Raw genomic sequence first — 15,485 nt, forward strand, 5'->3', positions numbered from 1 at the left:
GTGTCTTGGCGTGTTTCTCCTTGGGTTTGTCCTGTATGGGACTCTCTGCACTTGCTGGATTTGGGTGGCTATTTCCTTTCCCATGTTAGGGAAATTTTGACTATAATCTCTTCAAATATTTTCTCGGGTCCTTTCTCTCTCTCTTCTCCTTCTGGGACCCCTAAATGCGAATGTTGTTGCATTTAATGTTGTCCCAGAGGTCTCTTAGGCTGTCTTCATTTCTTTTCATTCCTTTTTCTTTATTCTGCTCCACAGCAGTGAATTCCACCATGCTGTCTTCCAGGTCACTTATCCGTTCTTCTGTCTCAGTTATTCTGTTTAATCCTTCTAGTGTAATTTTCATTTCAGTTATTGTATTGTTCACCTGTTTGTTTGTTCTTTAATTCTTCTAGGTCTTTGTTAAACATTTCTTACATCTTCTCGATCTTTGCCTCCATTCTTTTCCCGAGGTGTTAGATCATGTTCACTATCATTATTCTGAATTCTTTTTCTGGAAGGTTTCCTACCTCCGCTTCATTTAGTTGTTTTTCTCTTGTTCCTTCATCTGGTACATAGCCCTCTGCCTTTTCATCTTGTCTGTCTTTCTGTGAATGTGGGTTTTGTTCCACAGGCTGCAGGATTGTAGTTCTTGCTTCTGCTGTCTGCCTTCTGGTGGTGAGGCTATCTAAGAGGCTTGTGCAAGTTTACTGATGGGAGGGACTGGTGGTGGGTAGAGCTGGGTGTTGCTCTGGTGGGCAGAGCTCAGTAAGACTTTAATCCACTTGACTGCTGATGGGTGGGGCTGGGTTCCCTCCCTCTTGGTTGTTTGGCCTGAGGCAACCCAACACTGGAGCCTCCCTGGGCTCTTTGATGGGGCCAATGGAGGACTCTGGGAGGGCTCACGCCAAGGAGTACTTCCCAGAACTTCTGCTGCCAGTGTCCTTGTCCTCACAGCAAGACAGAGCCACCCCCCCGCCTCTACAGGAGACCCTCCAACACTAGCAGGTAGGTCTGGTTCAGTCTCCCCTGGGGTCACTGCTCCTTCCCCTGGGTCCCCATGCACACACTACTTTGTGTGTGCCCTCCAGGAATGGAGTCTCTGTTTTCCCCAGTCCCGTCAAAGTCCTGCAGTCAAATCCCGCTAGCCTTCAAAGTCTGATTCTCCAGGAATTCCTCCTCCCGTTGCCGGACCCCCAGGTTCAGAAGCCTGACGTAGGGCTCAGAACCTTCACTCCAGTGGATGGACTTCTGTGGTATAAGTGTTCTCCAGTCTGTGAGTCACCCACCCACCAGTTATGGGATTTGATTTCACTGTGATTGCACCCCTCCTACCATCTCATTGTGGCTTCTCCTTTGTCTTTGGATGTGGGGTATCTTTTTTGGTGAGTTCCAGTGTCTTCCTGTCGATGACTGTTCAGCAGTTAGTTGTGATTCTGGTGTTCTCCCAAGAGGGAGTGAGAACACGTCCTTCTACTCCACCATCTTGAACCAGTCCCCTACGTGTAAATTAGTTTGATTCTTTAGTTTCTACAGTAACAAGTGATTTCAGCATATATATCCAGCCAGTGTAAAACAACCTTGTGGTCATCATTTTTATAATAATACAAGAAGCAAACACTGAGAATGAGAGAATTGAATGAAAATGCTTGGTTTTGTAATTTCTGGCCTCTGAAGTTATATCAGCAGTCTCAGCCCACTTATCCTACATATAATAGGAATTCTAATAAATAAGGTGGGAATATTTCTGTCAAGGATCCTGGACCAAGGCTGGGTTATATGGCTTCTGGGTGTAGATATCTGGTGTGTGGGGCAGCTCGCCCAGGGATAACCATTTCTGAGTCAGGGAGCTAACAAACCTGCATGAAGTAGAGTTGGATTAGCTGCCAATTCATTAGTTTACAATGACATTTCTCTTTTTTTATTTTGTTAAGTAGGCAAGATATGCACATAGTAAAAACTAAATTCAAAAAGTAGGAAAAGGGTATACAATGAAAAATGTCTACCGTCCCATGGCCCCCAATTTCCCTCTCTAGAGGCAGCCTTGAATGTCAGTTTCTTGAGTTTTCCCAGAGAACTCTATACATTTACAAACAGGTGTATATGTGCGTGTGTGTGTGTGTGTGTGTTTGTATCTCTTAACACACTTTTCTGTGCCTTTTTCGCTTATATAGCGTTTGTTTTAAAGTGTTTCTCTTTATTTTATTAGCTTTAAAAACCTAGTGTGTTTTGGGATAAACGCTGGGTGTATAATGACTAATAAGTTCTTCTTAAAATTAATTAATAACTTTTATTAATAATAATTTTAATTGGAGTATAGTTGATTTACATTGTTAATTTCTGCTGTACAGCAAAGTGATTCAGTTACATATATATATATTCTTGTTTTTAATCTTCTTTTCCATTATGGTTTATCATAAGATACTGAATATAGTTCTCTGTGCTATATTCAGTGTTTTTTCATCTTAAACTTCTAGGCTCATCTGTTTTGGAGTCAGTAGTGGTCTCTGCTCTGGTTACCGTGACTGACCATAAATTAGTATAAAGTGTTTTGTAGATAGAATACTCTATAAAGCTACCAGTGATATTCCATCCCTAGATTTCCTAATGTACCACTTATGAGTCATGTATAAGAAGTGTTGATTGATTTGCGTGATCTATGTCCAGCAAATATACAGTGAGCATGAGGTGTGGGGTTTTGTTTTGTTTTTAAGAAACTCTTGAAAAGTGCTTCATGTTTTACATGTGTTTATATCCATCAGATGCTTCTCATTTAATCCTATGAATAGCCTGGTCACTGCTTTAGCCAGCAATGCGTTCTTTATTCACCATCATCCTTTTGTTCTCTATTTCCATGTGTCTTCTAATCAAAGAAACTCAAAGTAATCACCAGCTATTTGTGGTACTAGGATGTGTTAAATATTTTGTAATCCTGAAAGGCTAGTGTAATTGGAGGGGGAAGTGTGAGTTGAGATTAATTAGAGAAATGCTGTTAGAAAACAGTAGATACAGTTTTCGTTTTTACCTCTTCAACAATGTTAGGGATTGTTAATGATTGCAATCGGGTGTGGTAAATTCTGGTAATTTGATATGTTCTATGAATAATACATAACAGATTTAGGGTAATTCCCTCACTTTCTGCAGTTCCTGCACAGAAATTTTTTTACTTAACAAATATTTTTATTAAAAATATTTTCCTGGTAACTTTAAGGTTAGAATAATTGCTACACATTATCATCAGTGGGCATGATATACTTACTAGTCTAAGGGGAGATATTTTAGGTTTCTAAATAGGATATCATTTTTTCCTCATTGATTCTGTTTTCACCTTCACATTAAAATTATTGAAGGTTTGTATACAAACAGCATTAATAAAATTATTTGGAGTGGGGTGCATTTCTCTAAACATTCTTCTAAGGATAAGAATAGTGTGCTTATTCAAAGATTTCACTATAGATTGGGTTAATAGGCTATTTATTGGCTAATCTGGGATCCTAGCCACTATTAATGATACACTTCTAGGTGAAATTATTTTCTCTGTTCCAAAAAAGTCATGTATTTTTTTTAAAAAAAACTCTTGACATGAAACTCATTCTAAAATTGAGGACTATTTCTATTTTAAGTGTTTCTCCAGGAATTACATAGCAGATAATTTTTATTTTATGCTTGAGGGCTGTTATTAACCAGTCTTAAGATATGTAATTTTTAGTTACACTTAATGTTTCTTACATTTTTTTCTTAGATTTTTAACTTCTCTTTAAAATTAAAGAATGAGTCTAGATTTTGTGTTAATTTGCTATATTTTACTTGTCCCTCAGTATGCCAGGAGTGTGACTCAGGGGAAAGAAACCTTTCAATTATAGTGGTAAAAATTGTTGCTGTGGTTTGGAGTAATCCACCAGAAAGATAAAGCAAATAAACTGGTACTCATCCAGCAAGAGAACCTTTTCCTATCTACTCCACAAAACCTGTGTGAGGAGCTGACAGATGTGTGACGCTTTGTGGAAGTTCTTCAACTACCACTGAGAAGAGATGCAATTCCAGAGTTGATACTCATGAAAGACAACACCCAGCATATCCATCTGATGTGACTCACTGCTGCTCTTCTGAAACTAAAATGTTTGTGTTTTTATTTTAGTGACATTGTATGCCTCCTGTATTCTCCTGGGAGTGTTCCTGAATAGCAGTATACCTATATTTTTTGAGCTTTTTGTGGAAACTGTCTACCCAGTTCCAGAAGGAATTACTTGTGGAGTTGTCACTTTTTTAAGTAATATGTTCATGGGAGTACTTTTGTTTTTTCTCACATTTTATCACACAGGTAAGAAATTTGACTTTTTATTTACTATCTAAATGTGTTAGGAGAGAGGTTTGTGGCACTGATGTATAGGGAATTTATATGGAGAATTCCCACTAAGGCAAATTACTTTGAGCTTTCACATGCGAAGAAAAGAAAATATCTTCTGTTGCTTTTCTTGAAAGGCATCCAGCCTGATGGAATGCATCCTCACTGCCCGCCCCCCCCCAAAGTTTCTGATTTAATTAACTTGGGGTGGGGTGTGGCAGCATTTCTCCTTTTAAAAGCCAACCAGCTGATTCTAATATGCTGGTTCTCATTGAGAACCACTGATGTCTTGCTTTTAAAAGAAATACTTCAACTCTATTGTCTTAACGTTAGGTAGAAATTAAGGTCAGCCGTATATATGTAGTTTAAAGCTTTGCAGATGAATGAGAGATCACCCAAAGAGTGGATCGCCTGTATAGGACAGCTCTGTCCAATGGAACATTTTATGATAACAGAGGTGCTCTTTATCTATGCTGTCCAGCACAGTAGCCACTAGCCCATGAAGCTAAGGCAGCTAGGGAACTGGATTTTTCATTTTATTTCATTTTGATTCATTTGTTTACATTTAAATTGCTACATGTGGCTACCAAATTGGTCAGTGCAGGTATAGAGTGAACAGAAGGTTGCAGTTAGAACCCAGGGGTACACCTTTAAAGAAGGGGGTCGTCCTTACAGAGGAAGAAGGGTTGGGTTCCTGAACCCAAGTGGAGGAGTTAGCCTTGGACGAAAGGAGGTTGAGATAAGGCAGTGTGTGTGGCATAGAAGCAGAGGCCTGTGCTGAGCACATTGTTGACGGAGCTCCTTCTTGATGGCACCAACTTTCGGCTTAGAAGCCAGTTCATCTCTGAAGAGTTGGTGGGAAGGTAGTGGAGAAGGGGCTTAAGGAGAGAATGAAACTTTAAAATAGCTTTTGGGGGGGGGGGCGGAGACGCTGCAGGGACAGCTGGCAAGCTCGCTGGGCATATTGAAGGCAGGCCCCACTGGTGTTGAGGTCTGCGGGTTTGTAGTGGCTCTGTTTTGCAGTTGTTTGGTTTTCTCTGATATTCTCTTTTCCGTGGTCCAAATTCTGTCTCACTATTTTAGAAAATTGGGGCACAATTATCTAGACTTCTTTTTTGCATGTTAAAATAAGGATTTATACTTATTTTATACATCTAGACTTTTTAAATTTTATACTCGTGAGTCTTAAATATAAATCTTTAATTAATTTCTACTAGGTTTATATCCCATTTTATTTCCTTGTCTTAAATAATTGAATATTACTACTTTTTTTTTCTGGTTGCTGTTTTCTTAACTACTCATCAGATAGAGTAAATTTGGATAATTTGTTCATGGAGGAATCTAATTTATAAGACTTAAATATAAGAAATGCTCTAAAATGTGACACTCCAAGAGACCTAATTGTTTCTAGGAATTCTGACAGGCTTATAATTGCAATAGTAGCCATGATAACCTCCTTGACTGGAAAAAAATTTTTTGAAACGTTCAAAGCTGATGAAACAGAATCTCCCTGGGTTTTGGACAGCTTTTGACATAGCACTTTCACCTAACAGCAAAGAGCGTCCAAATGATATATTAATTTCGTAATATAATTAACAACAAACTAGATCATTTCTGTCCATCAGTAATACAGGTAAAGAAGGTTTCAACTTTGCTAAACCTGATATACGTTTGGTTTATCCTATGAAAGAGAGTGACTTTTCGAAGGCAAGTGATATTAATAAAGTCAGACCACTCTTCACTGTCCTCCTGGAAACGTGTTTCCATTAGGGAAAATGCCATCACCAGGGTCTTTGCCTTCCATTAGTTTTCTAAACAGAATCACCTAACAGTTATTACATTATCAGCTTTAACCCACTTCAGCTGTGTCATAGTTGAAACTAGGCAGCTCAGTACCTCTCTTTTTTTGCCTGGTAAAGTATCAGAGATGGCTGTTGCCCTTAGAGTTGTAGAAACGGTTTTCCACCTCATGGACACAGGTGGGCTGAATGGTCCTTGCAGCCCGTCTGAGCATGGTTTCTCCTGTTGGATGGAAATTGTTTTGTCTTCCCAGCATTTAAAAACAACAACAGTAGATGCCAGATCATGTTATCCCCTAATAGACCTCTTGCACGTGGTCTATAGAATATAACAAACATGTATTTATTGGTCAGTTTAAAGCAGGAACTACCCCTGTGCTGTCTGACTGTGGAGGAGCCCAGTGCACTCCTACCATTGTGCCCAGCAAGCAGTGTCTCTATCACTCTCCTGGGTCTTGAGTGTGCAGCTTCCAGTTTGTTCAACAGAGACTGGTGTCTGTACATCAGCCAGTGCTCACTCCTCATTTTGCAGATTTATAGTGACCAGATACAAGCAGACATTTTTGGTTCTTTGGCACAGGCAGTGGAAGAAACAGCACCATTTCTGCTAATTTCTATCTCACTGATACAATCAAGGATTTATCTAGCTGGGGGGAGAAAGCTTCTCCCTTCTCGGTTGGTTTCTGATCTTATGTTCTTATACATATCTATGTAGATGTTAAAGGTTTCTGCCTAAACTCCGTGAGTATTGTGAAAAATAAAACTTTAAATAAAAATTAATCTTAATCGAACAGGATGGTTTTCAGGACAAAAAGAACCTCAGTGTGTTTTGACATTTTAGAGTTAATGAGAAGATGAATGTAAAAGAGCTTAGACCAGGGCACAGCTGGCACTCACCAAATGTTTTGTTTCCTTCTGGATAATTAGCTGGGGATGATAGGAATTTAAACATCTAGGCTTCTATTTTAAAGAGATGCTTTTATGTGCTTATTTGTCGGTGCGTATAATGAATACACACAAACATACCCCACAACTCTCTAAGGCTAAAAAGTTCCTAGAACTATGAAAACTCTGTTGAGATTCTTTCACTTATAATTAGTTGATCTCGCCCCAAAAGTCCCACAGCAAAAGTCCACATGCCTTATAGCTGAGGTATGATGATACCTAAATTACAAATCTGAAAACTGTATAAAATTATTTCCTAAATTTTTAGTTCCGCAGCCCAGTCTGCTAAACATTTTATATAATGAATTCCCTTCCATTAGAGCCAGTGTTTGAATGTCATAATTCAGTCATTTTAAACTTGAAAAACTCACCCAGAAGTTAGTTATGTGTCAGAATTCAACTATTAGTGACATGATTGGAGGGCTTGATTTTTAATCATCATAAAAATAGGCTTTTTTTTTTTTTTGCGCGGTACGCGGGCCTCTCACTGTTGTGCCCTCTCCCATTGCCGGAGCACAGGCTCCGGCCGCGCTGGCTCAGTGGCCGTGGCTCACGGGCCTAGCCGCTCCGCGGCATGTGGGATCCTCCCGGACCGGGGCACGAACCCGTGTCCTCTGCATTGGCAGGTGCACTCTCAACCACTGCGCCACCAGGGAAGCCCCAGATAGGCGGTTTTTTAGGTCACTTCTCAAGGAAGTACTAAACTTCCTGACCAGAGTTTTTGGTTTCCCACCATGTGCTATCTGGTAGATGACTACATCAGATATGGCTTTTCAGGGCTGTACAGACTAACCCCAAAATAACCACATTAGAGTGCCTTGCCTGGCAAGATAGGCTCCACTGGTGATTTGCTTGTTGATTATGGCCATTGCCGTCATTGATGGCGAATGTCATACAGGCTTCTGTACCAACGCCACTGACCTATTTAGAGCCCTGGGTCACAGAGTTTCCCATGTCCTGTGTTGACTCTGCTTTGGGAACCTGGACCATGTCAAAGATTTCTTGGAGTTTTTCTGACTTGGGTTTTTTAAGGGCACTTTGAAAAAAAGTTACTTGCTCCTTAATACAAGCATATTTGCAAAACGGAGTTGCTTCCCATAATGTTTGCTTTGTGAATCTCAGCGAGTATTTCAGACAGCACAGTGATGTTTTATTCTAATAACTTCACATACAAAATCAATTTGGAAATGCCGTTGTATGCTTTATATGCTCTGAAATGTATTCTAATGTTCTGTTTTACAGTTTGTAGCTTGTTTTGTAGTTTGTATTGGCTGTTATTTTTTGTTGTTCTTGTTTTTCTAGAAGGTTTGCAGCAAGCTTTGGCTAAAAACATTAAAGGTTTTACCTCAGTCCTTTCATTTTGAAGTAGCCAACCAGGAATTTGAGGCTGCATTGTGTGCTGAGGAGGGAGGTATTGTCTAGTGGTTACCAGGAGAACAGGTTCAACAGATGTGGACTAGTGAGAAGTAATTTTCTATCTAAGAAGTAAAATAATGCAATGTGCTGGTCAAAGCTATCGGATAATTAACCTGGAGGGAAGGGAGCAGGGCATCACACTGTGAAATTGTGGTGTCAGCTGGCTTCTCTTGAGAGAGAATGGAGACAGTTTTGTTAAATTACCATAATTTTGGTTGAATCACCAAAGAAACTAGAAGGTTGGTTCTGGAAGATAGTGTCTGGAACCAGACAAGTACTTGAAGCCAAAAGTGTGACATCACTGCAGGGAAAGATGAGGTGAAAAGTAGAATGGTACTTCATCCTAATTAGTTCAGCCCCAGCAGAGCCTCACCATTTGGTGCAGAGCTCTGAGTAAACTATAGCACCCACCTCACTGGAAATTGGCAGAGTCCTCAGGCTGCAGCACAGGAGATGGCAGAGAGCCAGCAGAAATGTAGAGGCAAGTCACGGGGGCTTGCGGTATGGATTTATAGTTCCTCTAGTGAAAGGCAAAGGGAACGAATGTTGGAAAGCTGTGCTCACTTTAAAAGATACAAAAGAAAATTTCGATGGGTAAGGACTCTGTTGGTTTAATTACGTCATGGCACTGGGCTCCAAAGGACCACAGCCAACTTTGCTCTGCCAAGTCAGACTGAACTTTTTTTGTGTGTGTGTGCGGTACGCGGGCCTCTCACTGTTGCGGCTTCTCCCGTTGCGGAGCACAGGCTCCGGCCGCGCAGGCTCAGCGGCCATGGCTCACGGGCCCAGCCGCTCCGCGGCATGTGGGATCTTCCCAGACCGGGGCACGAACCCGTGTCCCCTGCATCGGCAGGCAGACTCTCAACCACTGCGCCACCAGGGAAGCCCCCAGACTGAACTTTTAAGCAAGCCATTTCCTGCACATTAGAGCCCCTTAGGTGTGGTTTATGTGAATGGTTTTCAGTGGGGACATGCAGAGATTTCCATCCCTGACCTTTTTCCCTCTAAAAAGGCAAAAATTTCAAAGAACACTGGTAGCTGGTTAAGCCAGGTGAACTTAGTGAAGGGTGGATTTGACTTCTCAGAGAGAGGCACAATAGTGAAACACAACCAACCAACAAACCATGACACTAAAGAGCAATTTTGAGTTATTTTTAGAGATTGCATCTGAACCCAGGTAGAAGGAATCGTTTTACAATTCTGATGAAATAAAGGTCTGCTTTGGCAATATTTGACTGATTTCTAGGTTTAAGGAGAGCTAGGACAAGTTGATTGTTGCTGCATGTGTGTTGCTCTAGCTCCCTGTGAAATGGTCTCTAAAGTTTAGGAAACACCTTTGTTGTAGACTTCAAGTGCCATACTTTCTTATATTGCTTAAAATGCGACCTTACAGTAAAAGACGCTCAGTTTTAGTATAAACAGTACGCTGTTATCTCTATTTTACTACTTTTTCTTTTCGTATTTTTTCACTGCTTCTTTTTGCTTGTTAAAATTATCATCAGAAATCCAGAGGCTTTATGGTTAATATAAAAGCAGAAAATGCTTGGTGCGTCATTTCAGGGAATATTAGAATAAAGACAAGATCCCAGAGATCACAGCGTTTCTGAGTGTTTAGATTCTAGTCAGTCCAAGTAAAGGACAGAAAACAGCTTTGCATGAAAATACCATTGAAATATACTTCTTTGTTCTGTGCTATAGAATAGCATGTCTGACTTTGAAAATGTAGAAATTGAGAGGTTAGGGAGGCTGCTTTTGCGAACATATTATAGGAAAAAAACGTACTTCAGCACCTTTTCTTACTGGTTGGTTTTCTGATTTCCGTTCCTGAGCATAAATTGCTCTTTTAGCCATATGAATTATGGATTAATCTAAAGCAGCATCATAGAAATCTTTAGGATGATTTTTGAAGATTAAGGCAGTATTAGCATTCTGTAGAAGCACAGAGGGAAAATATAAACTTATAGCAGTGCCCAAAGGTAAAAATGTACCAGGGAACCTGTTTCCTTCATTTTCTGTTGTGTTTTTATTTTTTCATTGAAATTGCTAAATGGATATTAAACTAGAGACGTTATCCGCCACCCCGCCCCCCCCCCCCCCCGCCAGCCCCTTTATGCCAAGAAGCTGCTCACTTCTGCCTGGAAGCCTCACGTCTGACAGAGGGGGTTGGGATAGAAGGAAGCTGAACAGATGCCTGGCTCCAAGGCCCCCGGAGCCAGAGGAAGCAGCTAGAGACAGCACAGTCGGCAGGGCAAGCATGTGTGTTTGGGTAGCAAGAGGCCCAGGACTGGCCTGTTGGAGAGTCCTGAATTCGTGAATGAGCATTTTTGAAGAAGCAAGTTCTCAATTCCATTAAATTAAAAAACAACATTATTTGAATTGCCTGTTTAGATGATTCCTGTAAATCTTCTGGTAATTGGCATCATACATAACCGTTATGTTAGTAGGAAAAAAAGACTAGAAAGAAACCAAAGTATTCACAGTAGTTTCTCTGAGAGTAGAATTTAGGATTCATTTTTTACATTTTACTTATTTTATATATATATATATGTATATGTATGTATTTTCTACTCTGTTTTACAGTGATTACTACTTGATTTTTTGCTGAGAATTAGATATTTCTTTCTTTCCCAAAAAATTTAAAAGTGTTATCTCAAAATTCAGGTGATTTGGTTGTTTGTCTTTCTAATCCATCAGATATTTCTAAACAAGGACAAGAGTGATGGTGATAGGGGGCACTTTAAAAATAAACTAACATTTAAAGGTGATTGATTGATTTTTCTTTCTTTGAAGTAATAGATTTTTTTTTTTTTTGGCCACCAAAGTCAAGTTGGGTTAAATTGATGAAAAGTCATTAACAATACTGATTAAAAATATTCCACAGGAAAGCCCTGTAACATATTACATGCATCACTTAGACTCCACATTTGTCACTGTTTATTGAAAGCCGGTTTTCAGGCCTCCCAGGGCACATTTATTATAAGTGCTTTTGAATGCAAAGCAGGTTGCTCCCAGCATACAGGTGGTGTTCTGCTGGTGACACATGAATGCTTACAACTGCATGTTTTTGTCTTACAGAGTTGTCTTGGTTCAACTGGTGCCTTCCCGGGTCGTGTTTGCTCAGTCTCCTCCTTATTCTGTGCTTCAGGGAATCCTATGACAGACTCTATCTTGATGTGGTTGTCTCAGTTTAATAGCACAGACTTGAAGGAGTGTTTAAAAAGAGACTGGAAATCAATACTGCATACTGCACATTTGCTTGGAATTGCACATCTAACAGGAAAAAAAAAAGGAGAAGAGAGAAACTTCATTCAGAGGTTTTGTTAGGTTACAGATGATCACATTAATTTAATTACTGCTAGGTAATAATAATGTGGAACTTGAGTGATAATAGTGTATTTAAAAACTGTATCAATGGCATACGTGTGCCTGAGTCTGGGGTTAGAAGTGTGATGTCTTACACAGAAAGCACTACCTAGGTAATTCCCTCTATGTTTTGTGCCAGTGCTAAACTACTGATTAATTGTAACTATGAAAAGAAATGAAGGGTGTCTATTACATGAAGATAACTCCTTCCCTAAGCCACATATCAGAAAAGGAAGAAATGCCACTAACTTCTAAAGAAGTTTAAACCCTATATCAGATTTTAATTATAAAATAGCCAAGAGGTGTATCAATGATAGATATTAGCCACCTGTACACTACATTTTTTTCTAATAAAGCCATTTCTTATATGACTCCTTATTTCTAATTAGCTCGGAAACCTTTGGCCACCTTAATTATGGTGATCAAGTGCTTTCCAGTGACCGCAGAGCACATACTTTGTGTCTCGATCTTAACTTATCCTTGTTTCTGTGAAATACAATTTCATCTGCTAGGCTCTTAAATGATTATATTAAATGTGACTAAATGTTTAATACAGTCGCATTAAATGCTGTATGAAAAATGTAATTTTGTTCCGATTTAGCACTTTGTTAAAAGTGAAATGACAGATCCCATAGAACATCCTGTGTCTTCGGGCAGATATATATGTGGTGGCATGGGATGGAAAATCCAGCACCAGCTGTTGCTTACCAAGGTTGCATTTTATTAAATGACCCTTGTTTGAAAATAACAATTTATAGCATTGAAACTTTCAGATCTGTTGAGTGATTTCTGAATTACTTTCTTGTATCGCAATTCAGGTTATAAAATATTCAGTTCTATATAGAGTGTATATTTGAGAGGGCAGTATCTTGCCGATACCTGCCTTCCTTCTGTGGATGACAGCTTTTTCAAAAATAATACCCACTGGACAGCTCTCAGACGTGTATTTCACTATGACATAAAGTATGCTCTGGTGGGGTTATGATAGTACCACTATTCAGATTTACATAATTCCCCTCATGCTGGAAAATCAAACACTTTTCTCAAAAAGTGAAGAATGATGTTTTATCTTCATTGTTCTCAGCTTCCTCCAACCCCCTCTCTCCTTTCTTACTCACTTGAAATTGTATCTTCATTGTCAGCTAAATATATATTTTATTTGTCTTCTTCTGGACAGCAGAGTGTAAGGCAGCTCCTTCTATTAGCCAAGGTGGTGAAGTATGGTTAAGGGGACCTGGTCAGCACTTAATTGACTCATCTCCACCACATTCGCACACACCATCACACACAGTCCCAGATACCCCTCCTTTCCCCCTTGGTAAGTTGAAGGCTATGCTTTTACTAACCTCGGTCCTAGAGGAGGATGCTATTACCGTCTGGCCTTCTAAGATCCGAAATTGTGCAACCTGGAAAGTAAGAAAACCCTCAAATTTAACATCTGTCTTCAGTCACCTTTAGACCATCCCCCTTTAGAACCACCCTGCTAATAACTTAGCAGCCAGAACTGAAAGAACTGAGGAACTTGCTAAAGAGAAGAAGAAAACCTGTGAAAGCTAGGCTTAGTTCCTGTTAACTCTGTCGTTCTTCTCAAATAAAAATAAAAGGAAAGCAAAGCAGAATTCTTAAGGATAATTGAAAGCCAGCCAGTCCAGGTATCAATAGTCCATGACCCAGGTGCTAAAATAACCACCACCCCTTCCTGTTTAGAATGAGTCTAGAAAGGTGAGGGAAGAATTATGATGCATTTGGTTTTAGTCAGAACTGTTGTGTTTGAGGACACTCCTATATAAAATTTTGCTATAAGACTTCTCATACAGAGCATTTTAATTATGGTTAATTCAACTTTTAACACATAGTGAAAATAACATTAAAAAATGTTACCTAAATGACTGATTAGTTCAAAGACAGACCAAATGGGTAGTGATTTTAAATTCTTGTGTTGTACCAGGCACCAACCACTGTTTTTAGCATACGTGAGATGAGATGAGTTGAGATGAGAGGTGTCCATTTGTCTCACTTACATCCGCTTAACCCCTCCAGCAGATAATTGTTCTAATCACAAGCTGCAGCTGTTTTAAATGATCAAGATTTCATGTACCAAACCTGATAGAAAGAGAACCAAAATCTTCTAGGGGCAGGGGGAGGATTACACATTATTTACCTACCTGTATATGTCATAAATTTTTTTTTTACTTTTGTATTTCTCACATGCATCAAAAGACCAGCCATAATCTTTGCACTCTATAAACAAACATTAAAGAGTCCTAATGAATTTTATAATTGAAAAAAATCTTAACCCTCTACTAGTCCAAGCACTCATTTTAGAATTTATAGGAACAGCCCCAGAGAGGTAAAGGATCTTGCCAAAGGTCACAATCCTAGTTAATGACAAAAGTAAAATTAACTAAAACCCACATCTTCTGACTCCCAAAGCAGTCTTTTTTTCTCTACCTCAGAGAATTGCAGCTTAATTTGGACATTTTGGGGTGTTCGTGAATACTCTTTCATGTTCAAAAACGATGGGGCTAAAGAGTAAGATACTGTTAAAATTAGGTGATTGCTTGATTTCTAAGTAAAATCTGTCTTTTTTTCTTCATCGCTATCCCGTTGGTGCTCTAACATCTCTAAGTCTTAGCTTGCAGTGAGTGACGCGATCTGAAAAGTTTCTGATGAATAATTCAGTCCTCATAAACCAAGTCAACAGCATTATTAATTGGTAAGGACATGTTATAGTGTAAGTTCCCTGTGGCTTATCAGTGAATATTTCACAGTTATGGGAAGAAGCATTTCTTAATATGGTCCCTGGTGGAGATATAGAACAGATAATTACATACACAAATGCATTTCACTGGAGGGTAGAGCTCATAAAATAACAAGAGGGAGTCAAGCACCATTTTGTATATTTAAGCATATATGGCCTAAGGGCCATGTTTTATCATAGATCATACGTTCATGTTTAATTATTGAGAATGTTTACAGCTTGCCTTTCTAATGAGGGATTCAAGTGAAGAGATTTTAAATTGAGATTAAATTCTCATCTACTCTTTTTTTTTTTTAACTATTTTTACTAAAATCTAGGCATTCATCTTGCTGTTTGCATAAGTACAAGCTTCACTTTAAACTCAAGATCAAGTGCGTAGTAGATGTTTTAACTTAATGTTAAAAATCACATTAATTCCACATTTGTCCCAGAAACAATAAGTACAGGAATTACTGTGATTATACCATATTATCAAGCAAGTGCAAAAGCTGTGACATGAAGAAAGTGTCCTATTAAAAAAGAAATATATAGAAAACTATGAGGAAATTTCATCAGACCTATTTCATAAATATAGGAAAAATAGAATTCCACTTTAACTTGTATGATTATAATCATATAGAAAAGAGCGAGATAAAGCTTATTTCCATACTGTCAACAGTTTGCTAATCTGTTGGGAAATAAAAACAATACTGACGGGGGAGAGTGTTGGACCTTCCCAGAAGGACAAAACTTGACAGGGAAAGTTTTAGGTGCTCTTTTAACAGCATCCATTGGGTAGTCTGTGCTCAATAGTGGTGAGTGTCTGCTCAGTAAGCAGACATCTTGGCCATCCTGAGCACTCATGTCCTTTCAGGTGTCTTCCCGGTTCAGTTGGAACCTC

The 15,485-nt window shown here is 39.2% G+C and overlaps 1 protein-coding gene across 1 annotated transcript in view; it reads left to right on the plus strand.

Moving 5' to 3' along the window:
* The window catches only part of SLC49A4 (solute carrier family 49 member 4), a 92,649-nt gene extending 77,773 nt beyond the window's left edge, over positions 1-14,876 (plus strand). Inside the window, exons 8-9 of the mRNA XM_030858370.3 lie at positions 4,115-4,297; positions 11,557-14,876. Coding sequence (XP_030714230.1) covers positions 4,115-4,297; positions 11,557-11,672 — 299 coding nt within the window. The 3' untranslated portion in view covers positions 11,673-14,876. The remainder of the gene's footprint in view (positions 1-4,114; positions 4,298-11,556) is intronic.
* Positions 14,877-15,485: the final 609 nt, after the last annotated feature.

The sequence above is a fragment of the Globicephala melas genome, chromosome 4, assembly GCF_963455315.2.
Source record: "Globicephala melas chromosome 4, mGloMel1.2, whole genome shotgun sequence".
In the NCBI taxonomy this organism is placed as follows: domain Eukaryota; kingdom Metazoa; phylum Chordata; class Mammalia; order Artiodactyla; family Delphinidae; genus Globicephala; species Globicephala melas.